Source organism: Passer montanus, unplaced genomic scaffold, assembly GCF_014805655.1.
Source record: "Passer montanus isolate IOZ18808 unplaced genomic scaffold, ASM1480565v1 scaffold10, whole genome shotgun sequence".
Classification (NCBI taxonomy): Eukaryota; Metazoa; Chordata; class Aves; order Passeriformes; family Passeridae; genus Passer; species Passer montanus.
In genome coordinates, this window is record NW_024356505.1 from 38,539,799 (window position 1) to 38,567,406 (window position 27,608).

Sequence of the window (27,608 nt, forward strand, 5' to 3'; positions counted from 1 at the left end):
GGAAGGTGGAGGTAGAGATATTGCCAAGAGTCTCATGAATAATTGTGAAAACAGGGTAAATCAAAGCAGGTTGTTCTTGTTGGATTAAGCCTTTAATTGGAGCCTTGGCTACTTTACAGATGTTTGGACAACTGCTGAATAGTTGTTGAGGTTATTTTTCCTCAACACACAGTTCTTATAATATCCAAACCTTGGGTAACAAAAGAGGAAAACTGAGTGGCCAAAAAATAAAGAAATTAAACTTGATATAAGCAGTTACATTGGTTCATGAATCCATTTTGCCTTATTACTTCATGAAATATATTACTTATTTTTGCTTTAATGAATTGATGATAACCCAAAATTTAAACAAGCAAAAGATAGCAAAGTACATTAAATTGCTTCTAGTAATAATGTCTTCAGGAGAGGACTTCCCCCAATACATTTTCAGTGTTGACCAAACAGATTTTAAGTGTTCATGGAATCACAGAAAGGCTTGGGTTGGAAGTGACCTTAAAGATTATCTAGTTCCAACCCTTCTGCCATTTTTTCCATCTCTTTACTTAAAAGCTTCCAAGAAATATTTTTCCAAAATATGCAACCTTTATCTACAAAATTAATTTGTCTGAATCTGCTGCTTTTCCTGCCCTTGCTGTAAGCTCTAGTGCTGAGTTGTGGATTTTTAAAAAAAAACTTACCTTTGGAATTTGTCCCAGGCTTCATCATAATATTCTGCCAAATAGAGATCTGTGTCTAAAAAAAATAAATTAAAAATCACTGTGAATTGATAAGCAATTGCAGCTCTGCAGTATTTCTACAAGAATTGCAAATATTTTAGAAGTCTTGTTGCCAGTGTGTCAATGTATGTTATAACAATGTTATGACTATTGATCTGCTTGTTCCCAAAGAAGTCTTTACCATTCATGTACCAAAGTTTTCCCTGCAGTATAATTCTGCTGCAGTCAATGAAGTTGAATTGTATCTTGAGTAGATTTTGTGTCCTCTGGAGTACCTCTTGGGCTCTGTGGTTTTTTTGGGGGTGATCTGCACTAATTTAAACTGCTCTTAAGAGGTAATTTATGTGCATGTTTTCCTTTGTTTATTTCTTCCAGAAATCCATCAAGAAGGAGAAGGCTTTGGGTGAACATTAAATTTTAAATTAATCTCTGATCTGAGCTAGACTAGGAGGTTTTTCAGTAAATGATTTGGTGTCTTCAAGCTTCAGGTTCTGAAATCCTAAAGTTTTGTCTTGATTGAAATAAGGTTTTAGGAAAGCAAAATTTGACATCTTTGTGAAGAACAATTTCCTGAGAACATGAGGTGGCCTATGACTATCAGTGGCACATGAGCCTTGGTTACTAAACTGTTCCTCTAACTCTGTTTCAACTTGGTTGTTGCTCCTCTGCTCATTTTAGTGGTGTTATTCTTGCCTTGCAGCAGTGTGAGCAAGAAGAATCATGCCTGGTCTCCCCCACATCATTGTAGACACTTTATATATGTAAGTAGCATAAATGTTGAGAATATTAGGCAAATTTGTCATTGTTGCTGAGAAAATCCAGGCTTTTTTCCCCCTCTGTTGAATTACAGCTGATTTAATGGTAGCTCTACTACAGTGGCCTTAGAGGCTGATGATCAATTCTATCTGTAAAAGTTGTTTTTCTTCCCCAGGCATTTAAACAATAAGACTAAATTTTGTGTCTGGAAAATTCCTGACAAACATTTGAGCAAACCTCAGTGAAATTAAAGCACGTTACAAAACATATAAAAACTACTTCACTTGCCAGTTAAAAAGCAACCATCCTCTATGGCAAACCTGGCTTGCTTTTGTCAGTAATAAATTAGCTGATGCTTCAAAGTGGAAGTCAGAAACACTTCTAAAAAATAATTTTTAAATGGCTTTTACTTGGACAGTTGTGTTTGTCTAAATTAAAAAGGGAAAAGAGAAAAAGGGTGCATTCCATTTTCCATTACTTTTGCCACATTCATGTAGATATTGTTTAGGACCCAGTCCTAGAAGTCTCAGGGACATAAAAGGGTTTATTTCTTATCTAAACCCATATTTACAAAGGGTTTAGATAAGAAAAATATTTTACCATAGCAGGAGTTAAATTTCAGCATCTTTATATGAATAAAGAAGATTAACATGAATTTTGGAAGAGTTAATAAGCAAGGAGGGTGATTTTTGAATATTTGTTTGATAAATGGGACAAAAAACCCATATAGTTTTGTCTGTTTTTTTAGTTTTTGTTTTTTCCTTGAATGAAAAGCTAGCAAATACTGTTTAAAAAATTATAGTCTTTGAAGTTAATCAGAGAAATAAAGGAGGGGCTTTTCTTGTTGCTTGCAAATTGTAAATTGCAGTTATTTTGCAATCATGCTTATAACTGGCGTGGGTTCATGTGCATAATCAGCTGCTTTTTGAATACACGTTCTATTGTTCTGTTTTATTTATGGATTCAGTTGTGATGAGAAAGATGTTATGAAGCTGTTTGGATGAATTCTTGGAATTGTGTTTTAAGAGTTTTGAAAGTCAGCATGTGCCTGGAGTTTGGGGTACAAACCAGGCCTGTGGGTAGCACTGAAAATTTAGATGAAAAAGTTGAAGGGTTTTCAGCCTCAAAATGGAAGGTCAAAATCTGGTTTTGGACTTTGAGGTGCACGAACCAGCAAAATTCTGTAGTGGCACAGTGACAGACCCACCGTTTCTGTCCTGCTGAAATACAGCAAGACCCAAAAGCCCTGAGGTCAGGAGTCATCCCACCAATTCCAGCATCTGGATCTGTCACCAGACTGACCTGACCCACTCCTGGTGGGACAGGAGGCTGAATTTCTACGTCCAGTCTCCCTGCACGACTGATGTGGCAGAAGACTTTTGGTGACAATTATTAGTGTTACCCTTCTGACAGGTGTGAGTTTGCCAATGTAATTATATTTCTTATTATCTATTTATTATCATAGAATCCCAGAATGCCCTCAGGTGGAAGGGACACACAGGGATCACAGTCCAGCTCCTGGTTCTGTACAGGACCATCCCCAAGAGTCACATCATGTGAACAAGAGCATTGTCCAAACACTTGAACTCTGTCAGGTTTGGTGCTGTGACCACTGCTCTGGGGAGCCTGTTCAGTGCCCAAAAACCCTCTGGGTGAAGAACCTTTTTCTAATATCCTGCCTAAACCTCCTCTGACGCAACTTCAGGCCATTCCCTCAGGTTCTGTCACTGCCACCACAGAGCAGGGATCAGTGCCTGCCCCTCCTCTCTGATTGTAAATATACAATGATGCAGGACTGCAGTTTTTTTGGGACCACTGACAATGCTGAACATATATAATTGTAATTTCTCTCTATTCTCAGTGACAGTTTTTTTCCTTTTCCTTATGTCCCTTTCAATAAAAGCAACACTTTGGCTGAAAGCAAGAGACAGGAGATGAACTTTAACATCACTCAGTTCTTGCTGGATCTCCGTGGAAGGCACAATGAGTATTCTTGTGTGTGTAGTCCACAGAGTGTGCTGCCTTCTCAGCCTTGTGAGCAAGTGCCTTTTGCTCAGACTTCCCACATAAACAAACTTCTTTACCTGAGGCTTCCTCCCTCCTCCTGTCCAGTGAGAACCATTATTTTAACTCTGTTTTGTTAGGCCAGTCACCAGGTTCCACAGAAGACAATGGATCTCCAGAAGATGTGCATGTGGCAGAACAACACCATGCCATGTGCAGCTGCAAACACTTTCTAGACAGGGTTAAAATTCAGCATCAGCTCTCTAAAAAATAATTAGCTTTTCAATAAGAAGGAAATAAACTGGTTGGTTAGGTAGTATGCAGAGAGCTTTTAATTAAAAGATGTTTAAATCTGACTCTCTCAACTGTTAAAGAATTGAATTCTTGAATTATGTTTGCTACCGTTGTTGTTGTTGGGGATTTTTTAGTAACACTGTGAAGTTCTCTTTGTGCAGTGCTGTAGGGGATGGATGGTAGCTCCTGACAGATTCAAACACAGCTGGCTGAGAACACTGCTGGTGATGGATGAACAATGTCTCTGTTAATGCCTTTTATACATAAATGATGGGCTTGCTTTATTTATTTATAAGATGTATCCAATTACACATCTCAGAGCAAATGTCCACTGTTCAGTAAAGCACACACTATTGGCATTAAAAAGACAATCCCTGAAATCAGTGATCAATGTATTTTCCTTGTTCTCTGGAGAGAGACTGAAATAAGAAGTAAACCTAAAATTCAGCAAATTCCAGCAGTTCTTTAGGGACCTAATCCTTGTCTGCAAGAAGTGACTGAAACTTAAGGAGGAATGATGTTGTCTCTGCTCTGGCCACTTGCAGAGCACCACATTCACCTGAGATTTGCTTCCATGTGGCCTGGATGGATCAGTCCCACCTGTAGAGCAGCTCAGAGTCTGTCATCCCACAGTGATGGCTAAGGCTCACTTGGCTATAACCTGCTGGGATGTGTTTCAGTGGAGTGAGCTGTCTTATTTACTCAAAGAGGAGGAGAATGAATGGCTTTGCCCTTCATGTAGCTTCAGCACAGGTTTTTGGGTGCTTTTACTGTGTGTCTGTGGATGTTTGTACTCATGAGTGGATCCAATTTAGCACATGAGCTGTCTAACCAATGTTAGAAACTCCACAGAGTAAATTAAGTTAGTTTATTTTATCAAGTAGGTTAGATATATTCTGAAATATTTCTTAGTGTTTTGCTGCAAAATAATTAGTCTGGATTAGGGTGTGCAGATAGCAGCATGTTAGACAATTTTAGACTTAAGATCTGGTTTGGCCTCTTGGAAGACACCTAACTCAACTGATAGTGGGGTAAATGCTTACTTGTGTGGGGCCTGTATCAATTAGAAAATGCACTGTAAATTTGCCCCTATATTTCTGATAATTTATTGATATAGAAGTGGCTTGAATTACAGTGATGACACAAATTTATAACGCAGCCAAAACCTGAAGGTGCTGACCTAGCAAGGAGAAAGTCTCGTGTCCGTTCCTGGATTCCAAATGCAAACATTTGGGAGGTTGTGGAGCAGAAGCCCTGAGACAGAGAGCTGGCACACAGATGGCAGTGCAGGAAGCAGCTGGGCTGAGCTGTGTTTGCTGCTCTCACAGGGGTGGTTGCTGTTTGGCTTTGGCATTTTCATGTTGCCCACTGTTCTTTCCTGATGGTGGGAGCCCAGCAGTGGCCTTGGCCCCTTTCCAGAGGCACTGGAGAGCAAGCCTGGCTTATTCTTTGGTTTGGGCTGCTGGGGAGTGCAGCCTGTGTGTTTGTTTCTCATCCTGTCCTGCTGTCTGTCTCCGAAATGTGGTGTTTTCACATTGGATGTGGTAGTTCTGCAAGAATTTATATTCTTAACAAGGTTTAGCAAGACAGAATTGTGACTACCAGGCAAATAATTTAGAGTTTGGTTTGGTTTCTAGGAACAGAGGCTTGCTAGTTATTTTTCACTGGTTTCTGTGCTATTATGTTGTTGTGATAATCTTGGCAGGAATCTGTCACTCTGTGTTGGTATAATTGAAACTTGTTTTCCCTGAGGAATCACTCTGCTGTTTGTTTTATTTGTTTACTGACATTGACAGAGATCCTAATGGCTTTTAAAACCCAATTTGTGCATCACTGAATATCCTCCAAAGAGGAAAATAAAATTAAATTTATCAGCAAAATAGGGTCCCCCATGCAATGCTTTGTCTGGGTCTTGGGCTCCACCTGAGCACCCAGATGGGGGTCTGGAAATGGTGTGGTGAGCTGCATCTTCTGATTATTTCTAATTCTGTCTTCAGGGCTTTTGTCATTAAGATACTTGAAAGGATAAATGACAATAAGTTATTTAGGGCATCAGTGTAAGCTGCCCAACTTTGCCTTGTGAGAAATAAATTATCTTTAGCTTTTATTAAAAAGGAAGTTAAGATAACAAAACAATAACCACAGTGAAATTTCCCTTTTGGGAGGGTATACATGATGGTATCACTTATTATTGTCATAAACCAGGGTAATTAAGTGTTTAGTTTTTTTTAATGTATGATATCAAAGTGTTTATGCATTTATTTTGTTTTAAGCCTTTGAAGAACTTCAATGAGAACATTTGGACTATTTCTGTTTATAATTCCTTGCTGAATTGTTCCTATGGATAGCTCAGTGGCTTGTTGCATGCCGTGCTCCAGAGGAGCACACACAAAAATAAATGGTGAGGCAGACATTCAGTAATGTAGAAGAAAGGATGGGTTTCTTTAGGCACCAGCCTAAAGAACACAGGATGTGTTTTTAACTCCCCCAAAGCTGTGGGTTTGCACTGGATGAAGATTCGGATATTTTTTTATTAGTGAAGCAATTCAGACCATCTCTAATTGCCTTTTGACACACTTCCTTGTCATTGAAGCACACAGGGATTGCCCAGGTTTCAGTGAACTCTGACTGTGAACGTCATGAGGAGATAAGTTTGGAAAATACTGCTGATTTTAAAGGTTATCTGTCAGTTTGTATATATACAGCTATGAGCCAAACCAATCTGACCACAAACCAGAGCTGTAATATAATAACACTGCCTTTCTTACTCTGTATCTCCTTTGCAAATCTCCCTGACATTGATAGCACTACAATAATAATAGATCTGCAACATTTATGCTGCCTCTTCTAAGGAAGAGTTCTAATGTGCCTTGGAAAAGTGGGTAATTAGTGTTATCTCCTTTTTTACAGAAGGTAAATTAGAGGTACAGAGAGAGAACTCTGACTCCCACCTCCTTGTTCTCACTGTGCTTGGTTCAGTAGAACAAATCTTGACCATATGCACTGTCAGTCTGATTTGTACTTTTTATTGCATTGCAGTGCCTAGAACAAGGATTTTGGCTACTGGTGGTGCATCCCACAATAAAAAGATCTTACAGGTAAGTAGAAAATTAAGTTCTGAACTGAGCTTGCAGTTACATCTCCATTTTTATTTTGCTGTAGTGAATCCAAATCACTGCATCTGCACAGGAAGGTGTGGATATGGAATTGTGAATCTGCTGCAGATCTTTGGGGTTTTTCTTCAGGTTTAGTGTGAAAACCTTTAGCCCAGTATTAATTTTACATTGAACTTAGAGTTTTTTTCACACTTGACTGGTTTTATGATTGTGTATCTGAAGCACTGGTGATTTCCAGGTCTCATCACTTAAATCAAATCAATCAGCAAAGAAATCACAAAGAAACTTCTTATGTAATACCTGAGATTTTATTTACTTTTGTCATTCAGGTCAAAGTTGAACCATTGATTTCTTTCAACTGAAGGGGAATTATGCTGGTGACAAACACTGAAAAAAACCAACAACAAAACCAAACAACCTCATACGAACCTCAACCCCCTTTGTGTTACTTATTAGCAGCATATAATTTGTTGGAAGGAGGCTACACTTTTGCTGGATTGTTGTTTGTTCCCAACCTCCTCTTTTGCTGCTGCTGCACATCCAGCCTGGCTAAGATGCCTCATCCATCTTGTGGAGAGCAGAGAACCGTGTGCTCTCTGCTTCTGCCCACTGAGACTTGGCAAAGCCTGGCTCTCAAACGGTGAGAGGCCTCTCACCTGGCCTTGACAGTGCAGAGAGAGACATCTGGGCTGGGACTCATCCTGCCCAAATCCACTCATCTGTGAGGGGATGTCTGGTTACTACCTGTCAGCCCTGCAGTGGTCGGGAGATCCCGTCTGTTGTTTTAACTTAACAAATGTAAAATCTCCTTCTGGGTGATCCCAGGAGCTTTCTGGGCTCCAGGGGCTGCCTTGACCAACTCCCCTTTAACCACAGGCTCCAACACTGACCTGCAGGTAGACATGGACACCAGAAGTTCTAATCTTGGGATAGTCTTATCACTGGCGATGGCTGTGAAAAGTGATACTCCCAAAAATTTAAAAGGTTTATTAAAACCTTATAAAAATACAACAGAAAACTGAATAGAGAAAATAATACAGCAAGGAGCAAAGGATTTTTTTCCCACCATTTTTCCCACCATAGCCCCTTCCAAAGTCTTGTCCATTGACTCCTTCTCCACTCAAGGAGCAAAGGATTTTTTCCCACTATGGGAAAACTTTTAACCCTTTAGCCCCTTCCAAAGTCTTGTCCATTGACTCCTTCTTCGCTGTCCAGTGATGGAAATCACTTTCTTACAGCTTGAGGTCAGTTGTTGCCATAATGAGCCAACACTCCCAAAGTTCCCAACTACCCAGGCCATCCCATGATAACAGTGCAAAGGGGGGTAAAACATAACTATGAATCTATAAAACTTACACATAATATTTGCCTTTTAACTGTGAAAGTCAACCATCGCATTGCTCATCTATCACATAGTGACCACAGGGTGAAATGTTTCACTACCCAGGTTACCCTGTGATAACAATGCAAAGTGGGGTAAAACATAACTACAAATCTAAAAAACTTAAAATATTTGCCTTTTAATTGTGAGAGTCAACCATCGCATTGCTCATCTATCACATAGTGACCACAGGGTGAAATGTTTCCTGGAGATTCCAAACACAGGGTGAAATGCTTTCTGGAGATTCCAGTCCCTTCCCGTCAGTTCCAGAGAGTCAAGGCCAGCCTCAGCTGCACACCATTCTCTTTGGCAATTGCAGTCAATTCTCTGCTCCACAAAACCTGAGCTGGATTAAATGGAAGTTGAAGAGCAGAAAAGCAAAAAGCTGTTTTCTCCTAAGGCATCTAAACCACGTGTGTGTGTAACTGCTGCCTGTACAGCTGATTGGGGAGCAGCAAATTTGGCATGTTTTGCCTGCAGATGTCACTTCTCTTCATCTGCTTTGGTTGCTTTGCCTAAGAATGTGACACCGGAAAATTAACTGATTGGTTAATTGCTTAAAACATTGGTCCTTACAGGAGTAATTCTGCTAAAGGTACATCAGGAAACATTGGGTTCACAGATGAGTTTGTTTTTAAAGCTGTATTTCAGTCTGGGTGCCAGGAGGATCTCCTTGCTGTGCAAGGAAGGCAGAGAAACAAATGTTCTTAAAATACATAATTTGGTAACATACACAGCTGAAAAATCATGGGATTGGGAGAGTTCTGGCTGGGTTCTTGCTCTTCACGTATAACAATTCAGCTGGTTTTAAAATTCATTAGAAGTGCCTTAAAATAATATGATCAATACAGTGTCATTCACTTAATTCAATCACTGGTTAATTGGATCTTTCTTTTTAATTTAATCAAAACCTCAGAAACCATATCAGTTGCATAAAGAATAACAGCTTCCACCCTTATCATGGTCAATTTTGGATAATTTGTTCCAGGGCTACAAAAGACTATCATTTAATTAATCAACGTTCAGGAACTCCTACATTTTACACCACATAGGAGATAACTTAGGAAAATCTGTTAAAAAAAAATTTAGTAGGGCAGCTTTCTCTACAGTTCCAGGAAGCTTTTTATAACATATGTGGTGCTTGATTAATGACCACATGGAACAGAGTGAATTATCTTAAGCAGTAGAACCTCTAACAGTTTCTTTTAAAGTTATTTGTGAGAGATACCACAGTTCCAAATGACTTACCAAATATATGAAGTTTGAATAATTTTTATTTAGTAATCGTGGTAAAAAAATGTTATTTGTTAACATGTTATTTGTAGTATTGCAGCACTTCTTAGCAATCAGTATAAAGCTGCATTGTATGAGGCTCCTCAGAGATACAAAAAAAATTTGTTGTCCAAAAGATTGTACAATTTAAACTTAAGAAATGCCTGCTAGAGATGAGGTGAAGATGTAGATGGGGAATGTGTTGAAGCAAAGTGGTAGCATTGGGTGGTAGGATGGGCAGTGGGACTAGAGCTCTGTGACCTTACAATTTCCAGAGGACATTTTAATAGATGACCATTATTTATTTTTCATTTTTTTCCTCTAGCATTCATGTGCTGCTCAATGCTTGCTTACAAATGAAATTAGCCAATCCTGACTTTTCTGCCTTACCAAAAGACAGTTTTAAGTGTATAAGCTCAGGCTTAAATTGGGTTTTAGTTAGCAAATGGCCACCTTAATTTAAATTGTGAAAATCTGCAATTTTAAAAACTTTTGATTTGAAAATTCTCCACAAAATTTCAGAGAAAGAAAAATCCTTTAGAAATTTCACATGTTACATATATCTATAGGTGGTATGGATTGAATTTCTTAGTAATTTTTTATGAAGCCCTGGGGTCCATCCACAGCAGGGTTATAAATTCCAGGATCAGGGTTGCCTTGCACTAATCCAAATGGTTTGGAATTCTGGACATACTGGCTTTATTTTAGACTCAATTGTATGGATTTAAGTCAGGAGAGACACTTTTCCCTTTGGCAGAAGTAATAAAACCAGCACAGGTTATATCTGAATTGTTTCCTGGTTCTTGCATTGCTCAGCCCAAGGGCTATCTGTATCTGCAGTCCAAGAATGGAAAGCATTTGTTGAAAATGTTTTTGGAAAGGAGTTATTAAACCTCCTATGTCCCTATCCAAATATGTATTAATTTTTCCCATTCTCTATTGTTTTTCTAAACCTAAACTGTGGGGAAGAGCAGATGCACCCAGGGGATGTCAGGTGCTGATGGTGTTGATTTCAATGCAGAATGATGCATGGTCGAATAACTTTAGTATCTGTTGGATACCATAATAATTTCTTTGCCTGTAAAATTTTATTTGTATTACTCAAGCCAAATATCTCAATGTATCTTCATAGCTAAGGTTCCCTTAAAAACAGGAAAACTGGGAAATTTAGAGACTACGCAATCAGCTCCTGTGTCATTCTCCCTGCTGACCCTAATAGGATGGGAATGGTGGAGGTGAAGAAAGGCTTAGCAGGCCTTCATATTGCTGGAGGTTTATTTTTATCCAAGTTTAGAACTGAGGAGCTGTGACTGCTTCTTCTCTCTTTCCTTCCCACTTGAATCAGCCTTCACAGGATGAAAGCAAACAGGCACCAGATGTGGTTCCTGAGCAGGTCACCTTGCCCTGACATTTAGCATGGTCTGACTGTGTGAGCTTTTGAGGAATAATGCTTGAACCAGGGCTCCTCTGGACTGTAACCAAGAGATCTGGGGAGAAATGGGGCTTCATTTCCTGGCTAGAGTTACATCTCTAGCTCAGAATTACCAATACCCTGTGGTGTGACAAGTTCAGGCCTCACTGTTGCCTGCAGTGCTTCTTTCCACGGGTTCCTGAGTGCTTGGCTGGGACTTGGGACGGCTGCTCGTTTTCCTGGGCAGTGATGAAGGATTTTTTTCCCCTTTGTGCTTCATGGATGCTTTGATGCTCCTCAGGTCCTGTCCGACGTGTTCAACGCGCCCGTGTTCACCATCGACACAGCCAACTCTGCTTGTCTGGGAAGTGCTTACAGAGCAATCCATGGTAAGGCTGCTCCTGTGAGCACTCAGGGAGTTTGATTTCACTTGCTTAATACTTGGGATTAATGTTGTTGGGCATGATGGGGGAGTAAAGCTGTGTGCATCTGACTGGAAGGTCACACAGGTCAAAGAGGGATTTTTGCTCTTAGTACACTCGGATTAGGCCAGAGAATATAATTTACATTGTAATTCCAAGCCTGGTGGATACTTCTCAACCAAGGGATGGGGTGTGGGAAGTGTTGGTACTGTCCAGGGAAGGTCTAGGACCTTCACATGTTGAGTAGTTACATCCATGGAAGAAGACAGCCAACTGAAGGTGCTGGTGCAGCCTGCTGCCCCAGTTTGGGGACTGGGCTGTAAACTGCATTGCTGAAATGGCCAAACCAAACAAAAAAATTATCCTAGCGAAAAAGATCAGTGAGGGCAGGGACAACAAGACCTATAATACTGCTGGCCAATATCGAACCTATATTTATCTTCCAGCTTTTAAACATCAAGTTGAATGATCTGCAAGATATCCTGGGCTCCATGCACTTTCTCTTGTAAACGCATGAATCTTGGGATACTCTTAGGCCGACCAGTCATCTTGCTTGCTGTACTACATCACTCACTGTAATATAACATGGATTTACATGTTAATTAACTTGTATCTATTAATGCATGTGGGTGTGTGTTAAAGGTGGGCCATCAGCTATTTAAGACTTGAATCCCAACCATTAATTTTTATCCATGTATTTTAAAATGGTTTCTAATATCTTACAACTAAACAATTCAAGGAGTGTGGAAGTCCTTGTTTAGGTCAACTTCAGTTAGCCTTAATTTTTTTAATTTGAATCTTTAGGATTTGGGCCTTAAGAGATGGGTAACTTTTCTACAAGTTCATGTAAGACCATGGGATTGCAACAAGCATGGAAAAGATAGGACCAGCCATCAGAAGAAATCAGCCAAGTTTTAATTTTAGAAGCAAATTCTGCTGTCACATTATAGCATCTAAAGACTACACGATCTCTTGCATTTGAAAACAGCACAGAAAATTGCACGACCAAAACCTGAATTGGTGTGTTTAATGCACACAGCATGCTCTCCTCTTGATCTCCAGAAAAGGCACAAGGATTCTGTCAGGCCAAGCAGGCTTTTGCAGGACGCTGGAAACACTTGGATTATCTTTATATTTGAAGCCATTTTTGCATCTTGTGGGTTGAGTTTCCAAATTGTTTTTCTTTATACTCAAACTTAGTCTGCTGCTTCAGAAGCCTCCCTGCAGGCAAAATCCTTGTCCTTGAATGCACGTGAAATGTGGAGCCACCACTAAAGTTTGTGCAGATATTTTGTGTGTGGGAGATGTGTGTTCCCTCTGCCAGCTTGGCATGTGAGATGTGGAGGCTTGGCTGACGGAGCGTTTGAGCGAGGATTTCGGACGCCGTGCTGATGGAGGCACTCCTGGGCTCACGTCCTCTGCCAGCCAAGCCCCAGGGGCTTTGCTGTGTGTGTTCCTAAATGGCATTTTTGATTGATGCTTTCAGCTGCCTCACTCTTGGCCAGGCAAAAGAATTGAGGAAAAGTGAGGACTTGCTAATATAAATGAAATACTGATGGCAAGGGCTCTTTAATAATATTGCAGTGTGCATCTGGGGTGTTTCACAGTTAGCCTGGGGGTCTTAGCAGGTGTGCAGGGAGCTCCTGAAATGCTGTGATTTGCTCACAAAGCAAAATGCTGTCATAGCAGAACTCTCCTATTATTCTGCTTCCTTACATATAAATATATTTAATAATTTGTAGCATATTTTCTTGAAAGTGTTTTCATTTCTCTTCGTTTTTTATGTTTAGTCACATTTTGTCCTTGAATCCCTTGCTTCCACCTATTTTCATTGCTGTTTACTGTACTGTTGTAACCATAAATAATTACTGATATTGTTGAGTAGCATTTCTGCTGCTTACCTGTTCCCCTGGGTACAAATTGAGTGATTGGCAAAAACTCAATCACAGAGTCTCCCCACTTCCCAGGCTAGCTCATAGGAATGTAAGATCTTCTGCCATTTATCCTTCAATCCTGAATGCTGACCTGACCAGGGAAGATCAATATAATGTATTAATTTGCCAGGGAGTCAAGGCACATCCCTCATGGTGGTTTTTTTTGCATTGATCAGGATTGTGATTCTCATTGCAGGACTTGTAGCTGAGAGGAATGTGTCCTTGGCTGATGTTGTGAAATTAGCTCCAGAGCCCAGTTTGGCTGTTACACCCACCCCAGGGGCTGAGGAGGTGAGCAAGTTTGGGAATACCATTTTTCTTTTCATTTCCTGTCTGCTTCCAAATGTAGTGGTTTGTTAATTCTTTTGGTAAAATAGATTAATTTAGGAAACTCTTGGTTACATGGTTCATGTTCCTTGTTGTAAAGACAGATTTGATTTTGAGAGGTATTTGGTGTTGTAATGACACAATAATCTGATCCCACCATTCAGGTCTGTGAAAATGAATTTTCCTAACAAGGTGTGATCAGAGAGTAAAATATCTTCCTTAAGGGACAGAAAAAGTTATAAAATAGATTGAATTTGAATACAAGTCAGTCAGGTTGTAACAGATAATCTTGACAAAATAATCTGGAATTGTTTGCAGCAAGCAGCATGGACAAAAGGATTGTGATTGTCCTTTCTGGCTTCTTGGAAAACATCTCCAAAAATCCTTCCTGACTGTAAACAGTGGTCAGCAATTGTGTATAATCACTGGTAGTTCCTCTGAAACCATGGCAGCTGGCAGGATTCAGTAGGCACAGGCCTTGGGTCCTGAGTTTCAGCACGTCTGAAGGTGAGGCTTGTGCTTTATGGCCCACGTAGACAAAGCAGAGTGGAGAGTCATTGCTGGTAACTATGTGATTCCAGCCCTTGTAAAACCAAGGAAGGAATCATTGTCTCAGGCTCTCCAGTGCAGCCCTGCACGTCTCACTCTCAGCCAAAGGCTTTCATTTACGACAGCTTTTGAAATATAATGTGCAGTAATAAATAAACAATACAATATAGCAAGATTCCTGGAGAACACATGTTTAAATAACAAAGGTGAATCTCACCAAGGTCTTCAGCTGTGTAAAAGCTTCTTTTACATCAGCACAGCCTTACCCACTCCACCATTTATGAGATTTGGAGGTGGCCTAACTACAGGCAACAAGGTTTTAAAGCTTTTATTTAAACTGGGAAATTAATGATCTGCCAAAACTACTAACTCCCAGCTACATATGTAGAGGAGCACCAGATATCATTGTGAGTAATAATAGAAATGATCATGCTGCATTATGCCTGCCAGCGTATTATTTAATTATTAACGGAGATGGAGGAGCTCAGTAATCGAATAGAAGTCCCCTTCAGAAATATTAAGACATTGAATAATTTAAACTTGATTGATCTGATCTCATTTACTCAACCTTCCCCCCTCATTTTAAAAGATAAAATAATTAACAGCAGTGGCCTGTGCCACGTGTGTTGCAGCTGGAGCTCTCTGCAGGGAGCACAGCACAGGAGCAGCTCCCTGGTGTCTGATTCAACCTCACGTCGCTGCCCTGTTCCTCCCCAAAATGCTGTGTGCTGAAAAGCTGGGGTGGAGGTGGGGAGTGCTCAGAGACCTGCTTTTGACCCCTGGTGCTGCTTCAGCTATAAAACTCAAGGGCAGAGAATACAGCTGTCACTCACTGGGGCCTTGCAAGCACCTTGTACCCCTGCAGGGGCCAAGCGAACCTGACTGGAGAGACCACTGGGGAATTCAGTTCCTCTTTCTGTTTTGCTCTCTGCATAAAATGGCCTGGAAGCTAAAAGAGTTAATTATCTCCTTCTCAATACTTTCCTTTTCCGCATGGTTGGACCTGGCTCTCCTTGCACACCTCTTTTATTGGTTTTAAATGATGTACAGTAGTGAACTGTTGCCCCAGTAGATAGGAATGAATGACAGGGAGGCAGTGGCCAAACAGCATGGGAAGGAATAACCATTCCTACTCTTTAGCTTAGATTTCCAGCTTCATTCCATTAAAATCAGCTTCTTGCAATTACATATTACACACCATTTCTTTTTTCTTTCTGCCTTATAATTTTGCAGTTGATGGTGGATTCCCTGGCTAGTTTCATGGCTGTGAAACTGCAGAGAGCCAGAGGGCCTGTCAGTAATACAGTGTGCTAGCATGAACAGTGCAGTAAAAATTCATAATGCAATGAGTCAGTTTGATTCTGTTTCATACAGAGCTGCATCTCCCTGTCCATCCAATTTCATTCTGTTGAGGTTAGAGCCTTTCACTTAAATGATAGTTCTTTTTATAAACTTCAAAGTCATCCCGAGGTTAAGTCCTGTCTTGCTGAGGAGCTCTTCTGAAACAGTCTGGCTCACCAATGCGAAATTCCCCCAACCACTTCTTTACATTTTTTGGACAGCTACAGCTAGATCTTGGCAGGGTGGAGAAAAAACAGGTCATAACACAGCAATCTGCTCTGGTTTCATCCTTTCTTCCTGGTATAGGTTGGAGACAATGTGTTAGATCATTGGAGAGAGGAAAACCTCCTATAGACAGAGGTCAGATGGGACAGTTTGATGTAGCTTCTCCTTCCTTGCCAAGGCTTATGCCCACAGCAGGGGTTTCCAGGAGCCAAAAATGCAAAAAGCGTTTCTTTGATTTCTGAGGGATCATTTGTGATAATGAATGTGATTTTAAAAAGCAAGGGCAGGGCGCACAAAGCAGCACTTCTGGTTCAATTAAACTGATGGGCAGGTAAAATGGAATAAAGTCACAAGATGGGGAACACAGGGCTTGTGGTGGGCGATGAATCAGTACTTAGTGGAGACTGAAGTCTCAAAAGTTCCAACTTGTCTGGCAACAATGTGACTTTGTCCTGCAGCAGACCATGGTGCCTTGAAGAGACCATTTCAAAGAGGATGAATCCCTCTCTGTGGGTATGACCCCAAGTCTCTCAGCTGAACCTGATTTCCCAGTATTTTTGTAGGATAGGGGTATTAATCTGAGCTTATTTCTAATTCTGTCAATACCCAAATGGGTCATGAGGTGTTCTGGTGGGAACCACTGTGGTGAGAGTCCTTGGTCACTCACTCAACCAGACTAGCTCAAGTCAGTCATCTGTGGGTTAATCTGATTAATCCTTCTTCCTTTTTTTTCCAGCATAGCAAAAATTAAAGAGTCATTTCACCTCTTTGGGGCCTCCTCTCTTCCCCGAGGAAAAAGATTAATCAGAAGCACTAAGCATGACAAAAATAACCAGGAGATTCTACAGCAATAAATAGATGTTAACAGACAGAAATAATCTGTTATTTTAGCATTAGAATTCAGATCTATTTCAGTAATCTATTAAAGCAGGGATGGTTGGCTAGTTGGTTAATTAAGCAAAAATAAAACATGAGAGAGAACATGATTGTCTGGGAGTTGGTCACTTGTGTTTACCCAAGATGTGTGACAGAGTGCCAGATTGGTTGTGATATTGTCCTATGGGGTTTTCAAGGGAGAAGGCATAGAGCAGCTCACTACCTCTGGATGTGAGATTTTTGATTGCATTATTGACTCTGCTGAGATGTATTAATCTTGCAAAAATTCAGGAAGGGAAAATGTAAACCTAACAGGTTTTCTTGACTTTGGTGAATTGCCTTGTAAGTGGGTGGATTTATAGAAATGACCCTATTACTCAGGAAGGTTATAATTACCTATTTATTGATTTAAAATAATTATATTAGAGTTAGATTTTGGAGGGGGGAAGTTGTTTTCTAGAATTGGTTTAGGTTGGTTATTTAGTGCAAAGTAGGTAATAATAATACAACCACAAAAATATAACAGGTATTGATAGAAGTTTGATTAAGTTGATTTGTGTAGCCAATAATTTTTTAAACTGATTAAGATAGGCTTGCAGAATGGAAATCTGAGGTAAAGTATGTAATTGTTTCAGGTGTGGTTCCTTGGAGAAGTCTTCAGAGTACTTTAGAACATTGTTTTATTGTTTCTGCTTTATGAGTATTCTTTCTCTGTTAAGAATAATGAACAACTGCTATGATTTGAAAAATAAAAGAACTCTTGATTTCTTCAGCAAATCTCTATGAGTAATTTGACTTTGGTTTTAAAAAAAAGGAACATATCAAAAGTAGCAAGTGTTTGTGAAAGACTGATTAATTTTAATCTATTCAGGGTAGATTAAATGTACTCGGGTAGATTAAAATTAGATAATCATCAGCATCATCTTTGTAATTTGTAAATTTTGAATTGCTCCAGTGATTGGCTAACAGAGCATTGCAGGAGATAGGAGGATCCATGTGGATTGTCACTTGTAGTAATAATTTGTAGCTGCTTTTGCTCTTAAAAGGTGGCAGGGACAATCTAAACAGTAAAAGCCCAGTTGAGTACATAGGCTGGTAATGTGGTGAGATGTAGTAACAGGATGAAACATTTGGTTTGTTCTAGAGAACAAGGTAGCATTGTACAAATGCATTTTTCAGAGAGGGCAAGTTAAATTATTCCCTGTAATAATGTATTATTAATCATGAGCATTTTCTTTAGTTGTGGGACTGTCAGAATGTGCCCAAATTGTCCCAGGAGGGAAGTTTAGGGTTTGTAAATGAAACAGTCAGAGTACTGTCAACGTTGTGGAGTAGGCTATAAAGATAAGCTGGAGAAAGGGCCATAATTAAGCAAGGACAATTAAATTATGGACAATAATAAGGTTTGTGTTGCGATACATGTAATTACTTTTATTAAATATCATGGTTTGATAGATTAGGTTTGAGGCTATGGCAGAGAGGGAATTTATGTCCTTGGTTTTTTATGCATTATTGAGAGTCCTTTATTCCCTTTGGACCTCAATTATGAAAACATATCTATATAATTGCCTCAGGAAAGAGACTCCCAGAATTGCACAGGGGGAGCTGCCCAAGGCTCTGTGGAGGCACTTCAGTCGTGACAGAATCACCTTCCACAGACACACCTGGGTGCACACTCAGGCCATGCTCTGGGTTGGTGCTGTTTGGCTTTTCTTCCCTGTGGTTCATGGGAGCTGCACTGCTCCAGCCCCAAACCTCGGCTGGCATGAAAAATGCTGCTTGTGGAAAGCCTGTGGCACTGCTGCACTTATCAGCTGTGATGTACTGGTGGTATTACAGCCAAATTCCCTGAGGAGGAGGAATTTAAGGCTTTGCTTATCCCTCTGAACAGTGCAGCTTTTTACCCCAAAGAGTACAGGAAATATCCTTAACTGTTTGTTTGCAATTTTTTTTCCTATGGTCCATAATGCAGGATTCATTTACACTAATGACTGAGAAGCTTATTGCAAATGCCTGAATTTTCTCAATTAGCAAGCTAAGTGCTTAAGTCCAATAAACAGGAAAAGAAACTGTGTCAGTAAATGTGGTTGTTCATTTATTTTGACACATTTTAATTTAGAGTGATGTATTAACAATAATACTTCCCAGCCTTCTGGTAAATGCGTTGTGTGCATTTTGTAAAAATACTGATGGGCAAATAATATGGAGCCTGCTTTCTCAATGCCTGAGCTCACTTACCAATTCAGCTTTGCTGTGTTTGAATCTTTGCTGAGAAGCACTTAGCACTTATCAAATTTACAGAATAGTGGAGTAAGAAATAGCCAGTCTTCATTACAGATGCTTCAGTGAATAGAGGAGCTGGTTTTATTTGAAATACTGATACTCCCAGTATAGCCATAGTTGCCTACTCAATGTTTTGTTTACTCTGATGTGCATATTTACCAGAAATGAGAGCAATATGTTCATGTTCTTTGGGAACATGAGAAGAATATATATATGTACTTCTCTGAACACTCCAGGCCCTCATGTAGTTACTTAAAAATACCATGCTGAGTAATGTGACATTTCATAATAGTGGTGCATTTTATTTTCTAACCCCATAAATCTGCATAAACCTCCAGGAACTCAGTATCACTGTCCTGTGGAGAAGAGGAGCTGGGGCACACACATGTTAAATGCCTGACCTGGGGTCACTGAATGAATCTTTTGCAGAGCAGGAGTGAGTAGGATTCTCTGCTTTAATCAGTGGAAGACACTGTAAGACTCAGTCACTGTGAGATGGCTTTAAAAACCATTTTTTGGTTGGTGTCTTGGCTAATGAACAGTGTTTCTTTCCACTTGCTGTGCATGCTCCTTCTCTTCTACCCCTTCATATACGTACTCTGTTATAGAAATGTAGAAATGAAACTTTAATTTCTATAGCATCTGGTTTGTAAAAAGGAAGGAATTGGTCAAAACTGGATCCATCTGCAGAATTTGTCCATTAAGTCACTTCCACCTGCTGTTATGGAACATGGAAATGGGAATGAAGAGATAAATCCAGTTTTCACTGGTCTATCTTAAACTATCATTCAGCAGAAGGGAAACATACAAACTGGGTATTTTGCCATCAGCTGAAACAGAAAACAAAAACCCACTGTTTTTTATTTCCTAGGTGAGTAAACTTTGTGATTTTTTTTTTTAATTTTTAATCTGGGAAAGTGTGGCTGTTACAGACACTGAGGCTACTGCAGGACTGTACAGAGACCTGCCCAGGAAGGAGCTGGTCTCTACATCCCCATAGTTTACACCTGAAACATTTTCCTCCTGAATTTTTCATACATGTACACACACTGTTCTTGGCCGTCCTGAAAAGGATAAAATGCATTGAAATGCTGGATCTCTCTTACTGATGAGAGCAGTAATTCAGTTTGCTGGCTATGATTCATTATGGCTCTATAACCTCTGTGAACCTGGAGCTGGGAGTGAGGCTGCCCTGATTATGAGTCAGTGCAGAGGGCTTGCAGACCAGACTGGCAGCCTCTGGGATTCACTGTGGCAGGGATGTGACCTTATGGCATCCTCCTAGGGACTGCTCAAGCCTGTACCAGACCCTGCACTGGCTCCTGGCATTTCTTTCCTTGTGCTGGAGCCAGCAAATGTGCAAAGCTGTCCTGGTATGGTTTGTCACAGCACTGATTTTATTAGAGGGACAGTTAACACCAGAGGGAGGAGATAAGGAGAAAGGTGCATCTCCAAGATCTAGATGAAGTTTTTGGTTGGAGCCAGAGTAGAGTTTTATTCGGGGTTTCTCATGTCATGGATCTCACCCATATCCAAAAGTGTCAGGAGTCTGGGGTTTTGAATACATTTGAGTCTTGGTTCTTCTTTTTATGGTTGTAACAATACTGTAGCTAAAAACTGCTGGAAAATTCTAACTAGGAAAATACAAACAAGATACTCAGATACTTGGTGTAGCTGTGGATAAAAGCTGGGTCTGCATTTGTCCCTGTGGGTCTGGGGAGCCAAGGACATGGCCATGGAGCAGCCTGGGGATGGGAAAGGTTGTGGCTGTGAAAGATGTGTATTAGAGAAGCAGCTCAAACAGGTACAGGAGTCTGAGAGGGAGTGTGAAGTGAATTTTAGAAGGCCCTGGTCAGCACGTTGGCCAAGGAGGACCCAGCTGACTGTGCTGGAGGGTGCAGTGGGGAGATTAGCGAGGCAGAGGAGGAGGAGACAGAGGCAGTGATCCATCCTGGGGCAGTGGAGGGAGGCAAGGACAGGAGTTCTGCCTGGGTGATTAGCACAGCTATTACTGAGGGGGCATGTCACACTGGGAGAGGTGACTTTAGCTGAGCTGCTTCTGCTGGAAGTAATGGCTTCTGCTTATAGCAAGAACCCAGTCACACAAGCACAACCTGTGCGTGCCATAAAATTAAGCTGTAAAGGTGATGGTAAAAAGGATTGTGACATTTAAAGAGGGAAAACTCTGCAGCACTTTCATGAGCAAATTGGGGAAAAACCAGCCCAAACCTTCAGATACTTGTGAAGATGCTGCATTTTTCATGTCTGAAGATGCTTTTTAACTGCAGTGTAATTTAAAAATCTAATTTTTCAATCAGACGTATTTATTTCTTTTTCCTTTTTAGCTCTATCGTCCACTTCTGAAAAGATATGCTGAGCTTGAACAGAAGGTTATCTACAACCCAGCCTCTTCTTGTCTTGTGAAATAGAAGCAAATAAAATTTATATGTGTCTGAGCAGACTCCCAAGGAGAAGATCAGAAGAGATTTGCTCAGAATTTACTGGAGCTCTTTAAATCATTTTGTTCCTCTTTGTAGATAAATAATTTTAAAATGTCTGTGTTTGAGTGTGTTGGTGGGCAAAAAATTACATTGTGATTGAAAACCTGATTAAAAAAGCATCATATTGCTCTGTGTGTTTGTGGCCTCAATTTTTCTTAGGCACTTTTCAGACTGTGCTTGCTGTTTTGGGAGAGCTGGGTGACAAAGTCAAGTTCCTTGTGAATGTGAGTCACTCTACCCATCTCTGTCAGCTTTGATTCTGTGTGTTTGGCATGCCAGCCTCTGCATACCTGTCTAACAAAATATCTTAATTCCTCAATTTCTCTTGCTTAAATGTTTTGAGACTATCTGTTCATCTGTAACTTGGAGATGTTTATATCTTTGCCTACACAGAAAGCATAAGCACACTGACTTAATTCCATCTTTCTTTAATATGTGGAGGAGGTTGATTAAAGTCTTTAAAGACTCCCTGGGATCCTCTGCGAAGGGAAATTCTTGTCACATGATACTATGGAAAGCCTGGTGTGTGATAAAGCATGATATGGCAGGGGTTTATAGATTGTGGAAAGCACTGAGATCTTGTGTGATACAGACACCACTGTGCAATGTTTTACTTGACATCAGTTTTGCAAAAAAGAACATAAAGAGACCAAACATGGGAAGTTTCATACACCTCCTTTCTGCTTCAGAAAGCAGAGTCAGTCCATCTGCACACCAGCTTGGAGTTTCTTTCTTCCTCCTCCTTGTCATGGCTGTGAAATTCTGTGTCATGCTCTGCTCTCCACAGGGCAAGAAGACAAAGTTTTTCTTACACTCCCAATATCCCATTTCTTTCTTGGAGATCTTGAATAGAACAGCTTGATTGTCTTGCTCTGTTGCTGCTGTTTCACTCCCAATGTTTTAGTCCAGATTAAGTAGCCTCTAGCTAAAAAAATCTTAGAAAATGTGAGCCAGGAGATCTTTCTGCAAAGGTGTGTGGAAGTTGCAGAATTTGAATGAACATCCCTGTGCAAGTGGGAACACTTTACTGCGTTCTGTGGAGCTGGTATCTTTCCCTTAGGATAAAATTTCTCCTGGGAATAAAGCAGATTGTTTAATGAAAGTGAATGAAGCTTTTCTTCCCTTCCTGTAAAGCTGTAATGTGTCTTGGGAATTAGCCAGGGAATTGTAGAGAGTAGAGGATCTCTTTGTTGACTGAGATCTGGATTGTGCCCTGCTGGAGCTGGATGACTCAAATTCGTGTTCTTCACATTTTGGGGGCATAGGAGCACTCTCCCTGTCCCTGCCACATCCTGTTGAGATTGGGAACCCTTTGCCATGACTCACCTCTGGAGTGGCCAGGGAATACTCACATTCCTCCTTTGGTCTCTCTTTATATTTAAGTGCTCCACTTTTGAGTACAAACAGTACCTTCTTTTTTGCACAACTGAATAATTGCAACTTCTCCTGATATTAGCATGATTACTCAGGAAGGTCAAGAATTACATTTCCGAGTTGCTAAAGCAGGATTCTTTTAAGCAATTGCTTTAAAAGGTGGCATTAGAAATACACATATATCTCTTTTATGTGCTTATTATTCTGGGTCCAAAGGTACAGTGCTAAAACATATAATATTTCTTGCAGGTCTCCACTGTCAGCAGTTGTTTTGTCATTGAGCAAGGCTGTGGAGAAATGCAGAAGGATTAATTAAGTTAAACAATGTCTGCTAGTTTAAGCAGCATTACCATCATCATTAGCCTGAAGTTCTGCCAGGTTACAGGCAGAAACAAAGTTAACCACACAGGGAAGGAGTTGGGGAGGTCACAATCACAGAGTGGGTCAGGTTGGAAGGGGCCACAGGGTTGATCTGGTCCCAGCTCCCTGCTCCAAGAGGGTTAACCCAAGGCACACAGCACAGGATTGTGTCCAGATGGGTCTGGAATGTCTCCAGTGAGGGAGACTCTGAACCCTCTCTGGGTGATCTGATCCAGTGCTTGGTCACTGCCCAGTAAAGAGGTTCTTCCTCATGGTCAGGTGGAGCTTTCTGGGCATCAGTTCCTGCCCTTTCCTCTTGTCCCATTGCTGCGTGCCACCAAGGAGAGCCTGGTCCATGTCAAGGCTGAACAGCCCCAGCTCCTCACCCTTTTCTTGTAAGAGAAATTCTCCAGACCCTTGATGACCAAAGGAAGGTCTTCCCCCTGACATTCATTTACCCATGGCTCCTGGGTCAGAGGTTCCTGAGGTCTGGTCTTGTTGGTGAAGACTGATGAAAGGAAGGCATTCAGTAACTCTGCCTTCTCTACATCTTTCAGCTCTGTGCAGTTTTGGTGACAGTTTCCTGAGTAGCTCATTAGTTTTGTCAGGGTGAGATGATTATTGTCTCTTGTAGCTTTCTGGCTTTATTTGCTTGTGAAATGGGAGGCTCAAGATCAGTTTCTTACTCAGCTGAGGAAGATTAAAAGTCACATTTCCCAGCTCATAGCACATTGCAGAACATTTCTAGTTAATATCTTGGCTCCTAGCAAAGTATTTTGTGGTGCTAGGAGGATATTGTCTGGATGATTTAACTACTTTCTGGGCCTGAGCTCTTCTCTGGATAGGGAGAGGAGACATTTCCTTGTCTGTTGGGCTGGGCTGGAGCTCTCTGACATGTTCCACATTAAAGCACTGTGTCCTCAGGGCAGGCTGATGCACGGTGTGTTTGCTGCAGGAGTCCCTGAGAAAAGACTGGGATGCAGGGCTCTGAAGAGTGAGCCACCACTGAATTATAGTATTGCTATGGTGAGGGTTTATTAGGGCTGGCCTCTGAGGAACAGTGTCTGGAGTACAAGAATTTATAGACAAGCTCATTTTTTTCCCAGCTCACCCAAGTTGCACATGTTCACTGACTACTGTCTGATAGAATAAGACTCAATAAATCTCCCCCTTGAAAGGTCCTTTGAAGAAATTCTGCTGTAAGACTTCTACTACTCTTTTATTTTTGTCCTTCTAGGAATGCACATTATCTCACCAAGGAAACACAGGTTCTTGCTCTCACATCCCTTTAAAAAAGTGATGGAAAGATGTGGTACCCTTTGGTTTCCAAAACCACGTGGCTTTTTGCCAGCTTCTCTACCTTATGGTACTCTGGATGTTTGGAGCAGAGGTGGGGGTATGGTATCAGCTGGACTCAGTGATCTTGGAGCTGTATTCCAACCTCAGTGATTCTACAACTTAAAGCTTAGCTAAGAGAAATCTAAAGGCAAGGCAACAGCTTCTACCTCTAAATATTTGATAGAGGTTGATTCCCTCCCTCCTCCTCAGGGGACCTTACTGTTCTTCAAGGTGAGCAACATGGCATGCCCATCTTGCCTAGATGAAAGTTCAGCTTCTGTGTTTAAATATCTGATGAACTATTCCCAGTCTAGAATAACTTGATGGAAAATCGATCTTACCTCCTGTAAAGAAACTCCAAACCCTTGATTGCCACAAAGAGATTGTTCCCCACTGTCTTGCCTGCAGCTCCTGTCCCACACAGGTAAAGCTACTCTAGGTTAGAGGTGGGTCATGGAGTTACATGGAAAAATCCAAGCACCTTTCCCAGCTCGATGGCCCTGTGCTCTCACCAGTCAATCAGAGCTTCACTGGATTCACCCACAAGCTCTTGCTGTGCAACAACCCAAAGACAAACAGTTTTCTTTGCAGCCTGAAGTCTTTAAAGTCTTTTGTGATGCAGCTGGAAACAAACAGGGAAAGATGTTTGCTTTTTCTTAAGGGATCAGTCTGAGAGAATTGGAGCTCTGATTGAATAAGTAATGTACTGAAAAAAAAAAATCTATGCTGTGTCGGTGCTTTAATAAGTAATTGAGCTGAATACTGCTGTGTGTGATCCCGGGGGGACCTTTTTGTTTTGCAGCTTGCTTTTCCTTTGGAGTTGAGCTACCACCACAGATCACAGAGCAGTGCAGTGAAGGATGTATCTAAAGCCACAAAAAGCCAAAGCAGGACTTTGAACAAATAATTTGTTTTATCCTTATTTGTATTACCTTGATCTCCAGACTGCTGCATGCAGGTTAGGGGCTGAGGGGAAAAAAGACCAAAATTTTAGAGACCTAAACTGTCTGGTCTTGGTATTGTCATCAATGCCAGGCCAGTTTAGAATCTCCTCTTTAGGAGAAAGGGACTAATTCAGATTTTTCTTCTCCTTGGCTGATGATTTTTCATGAAACCTCTCTGATTTTGGTTTTGGTGAAATCTTGACCCTCATGTTAAATTTGCATTTCAATGCAAATTGAAATGGCCAAACAAATGGCAAAAGAAAATAGGCAGAACTTTCACTCATCTGATACCAGGGTATCACTGTTCTGTGAGGAGCATTTCCCTAACAAGCTTCTCTGAAGGTGACTGTAGTCCTGACTCCATGTGGCTTGAAATTTTATACTCCTGTGCAAATTTGGTACAAAATCATGTCTGCACTGAAGAATCTTACCTCTTTATTACTTTAATCTCATTTTGTGCAGGTCAAAAGCACTATGTGATGTGCAAGGCAAAAGAAGTCTGAATGAATTCTTTGGGTAATCCCTGCTCACCCTCTGTACTTTGCAGTCTGGATCAAGCCTCTGGTTGGTCAGTTCAAGTGGTTTAGATTTTAGCCATCACAGCTTACATTGCCAGAATGCAATATTTTTGGATTATTTTTTCCCCCTAGAACCAGTTTATTCCTCTTTTACAGCAGATAACTACCCTTTCTTGTAGATGATTTACCTTGTTGGCTGTTTCCACTTCTGAGGGATGCTGAGAACTTCTCTTACATGACACTTTGCTGAAATCCAGCCCCAAGAGTAATTTTGCTTTTCTTGTTCTTCTGCTTCTCTGCCACTTCTAAAAGTTGGCCTTGACAAACAGAACAATGTTTCTGTGGTGATCCCAGGCTTCTGGGAATGTCTCAACCACTGTGGGAGCTCTGTGACTTGGTTCAGTGTTCTTGAAGCACATACTCTGAGGGAAGGGTGAAGGAGCAGCTGCCACTGCCTATGGATACTATCACTACTACTGTGGATACTACAATCTCTGATTCCAGTCTTTCACTGAGTCAGCTCTGACATATCAGCCTGCCCATCAGCCCATTAGACATGATGTTCAATCACCAGCCTGACTACTTTGGGGATATCATTAATTATGTGAGATGCTTTTTGCTCTAATAACAGGTATTTGTGACACATTCGTAAGATGCTTTTATTTGGTGTATGTTGGCAGAGTACTCTGTAATTCACCCATCTGGTTGTCATTCCTCTTTTAGCATCTCATCATCCAAAAGGAGTCCGGCCATTCAGGTGTGGGATTCATCTGACCAGTGTAGACATCTCTGTCTGCTGTCATATGGGCTCCTTTAGCAATCAAAGAGAGGACCACGAGGGAGAGGAGTTTCTGGCTGTTGTTCATCTTACCTTGTGGCAGATGTCTACAACAGATCAGGTGATTTGTCTCCTGAGTGAGCAGTTTCTCCCTGCTGAGTTGAAAGGCAGTGGTGTGGAGAAGAGGACAGAAAAAACTGATTTCTCCTGTGCCAAAACTCCTGAAGACTTGATTGAAGGCTTGTCTCAACTTTGGAGATGAGATTTGTCCCCATTTACCACTCTACAGCTGGAAAGCTCCCTTATTCCACAACTGCTCTGTCTTGACTGTCAAATTCATGAGACTTACCTGTCCAAATCTTCTCACACTGCCTCTCCATGCACCTGCATGGAGATATCCAGCAGACACAGTCTGGGAGCTTTGGTACTCACATTCTTGATTTTTGTCCTTTATTTGCATGCCCTTGCTTGTGTTTATCCCTTCAAGCTGGACTCTCCCAGGCATTTGTGTTATGCCTGCAAGCTCAGAACCCTGGTTCAGTGAAAGACAGCTCCCTTAAGACTGAGAAAATCTTTGCACAAGAAAACAAAGGTCTGCACAGGAAAGGAAAGGAAAACAAAGGAAAACAAAGGTCTGCTCCACTTGCTGTTCGAGGACACTATTTTCTCTCTGATTGACATGTATGCACTACCCTCCTGAAACCTCAACTCTCTTCCAGGTCTGATAAATACTGATGTTTTGGAAGATGGAATTCTCCTTAAAAAGTCATCGAAGCCATGCTGTGTAACAACTTTGATATCACAGCTTATGCCACCTGGGAGCATCTCTTCACATGGCTGTCACAGCTTGTTAGGTTAGTGTGGGACATTCCCCTGTCACTCCTGGAA

The 27,608-nt window shown here is 40.9% G+C and overlaps 1 protein-coding gene across 3 annotated transcripts in view; it reads left to right on the top strand.

The window, feature by feature from the left end:
* XYLB (xylulokinase) overlaps positions 1-21,536 on the top strand; it is an 83,177-nt gene extending 61,641 nt beyond the window's left edge. Inside the window, exons 16-20 of one of the 3 annotated variants that reach the window (XM_039712824.1) lie at positions 6,810-6,868; positions 11,252-11,339; positions 13,503-13,597; position 15,765; positions 21,044-21,228. In XM_039712824.1, the coding sequence (XP_039568758.1) occupies positions 6,810-6,868; positions 11,252-11,339; positions 13,503-13,597; position 15,765; positions 21,044-21,189 (389 nt within the window). In that variant the 3' untranslated portion in view covers positions 21,190-21,228. Of the gene's footprint in view, positions 1-6,809; positions 6,869-11,251; positions 11,340-13,502; positions 13,598-15,764; positions 15,766-16,484; positions 18,512-21,043; positions 21,229-21,252 lie in introns of those variants that run through there. The other 2 variants (XM_039712814.1, XM_039712806.1) reach the window with 2 other exon arrangements.
* The last annotated feature ends 6,072 nt before the right edge of the window (positions 21,537-27,608 follow it).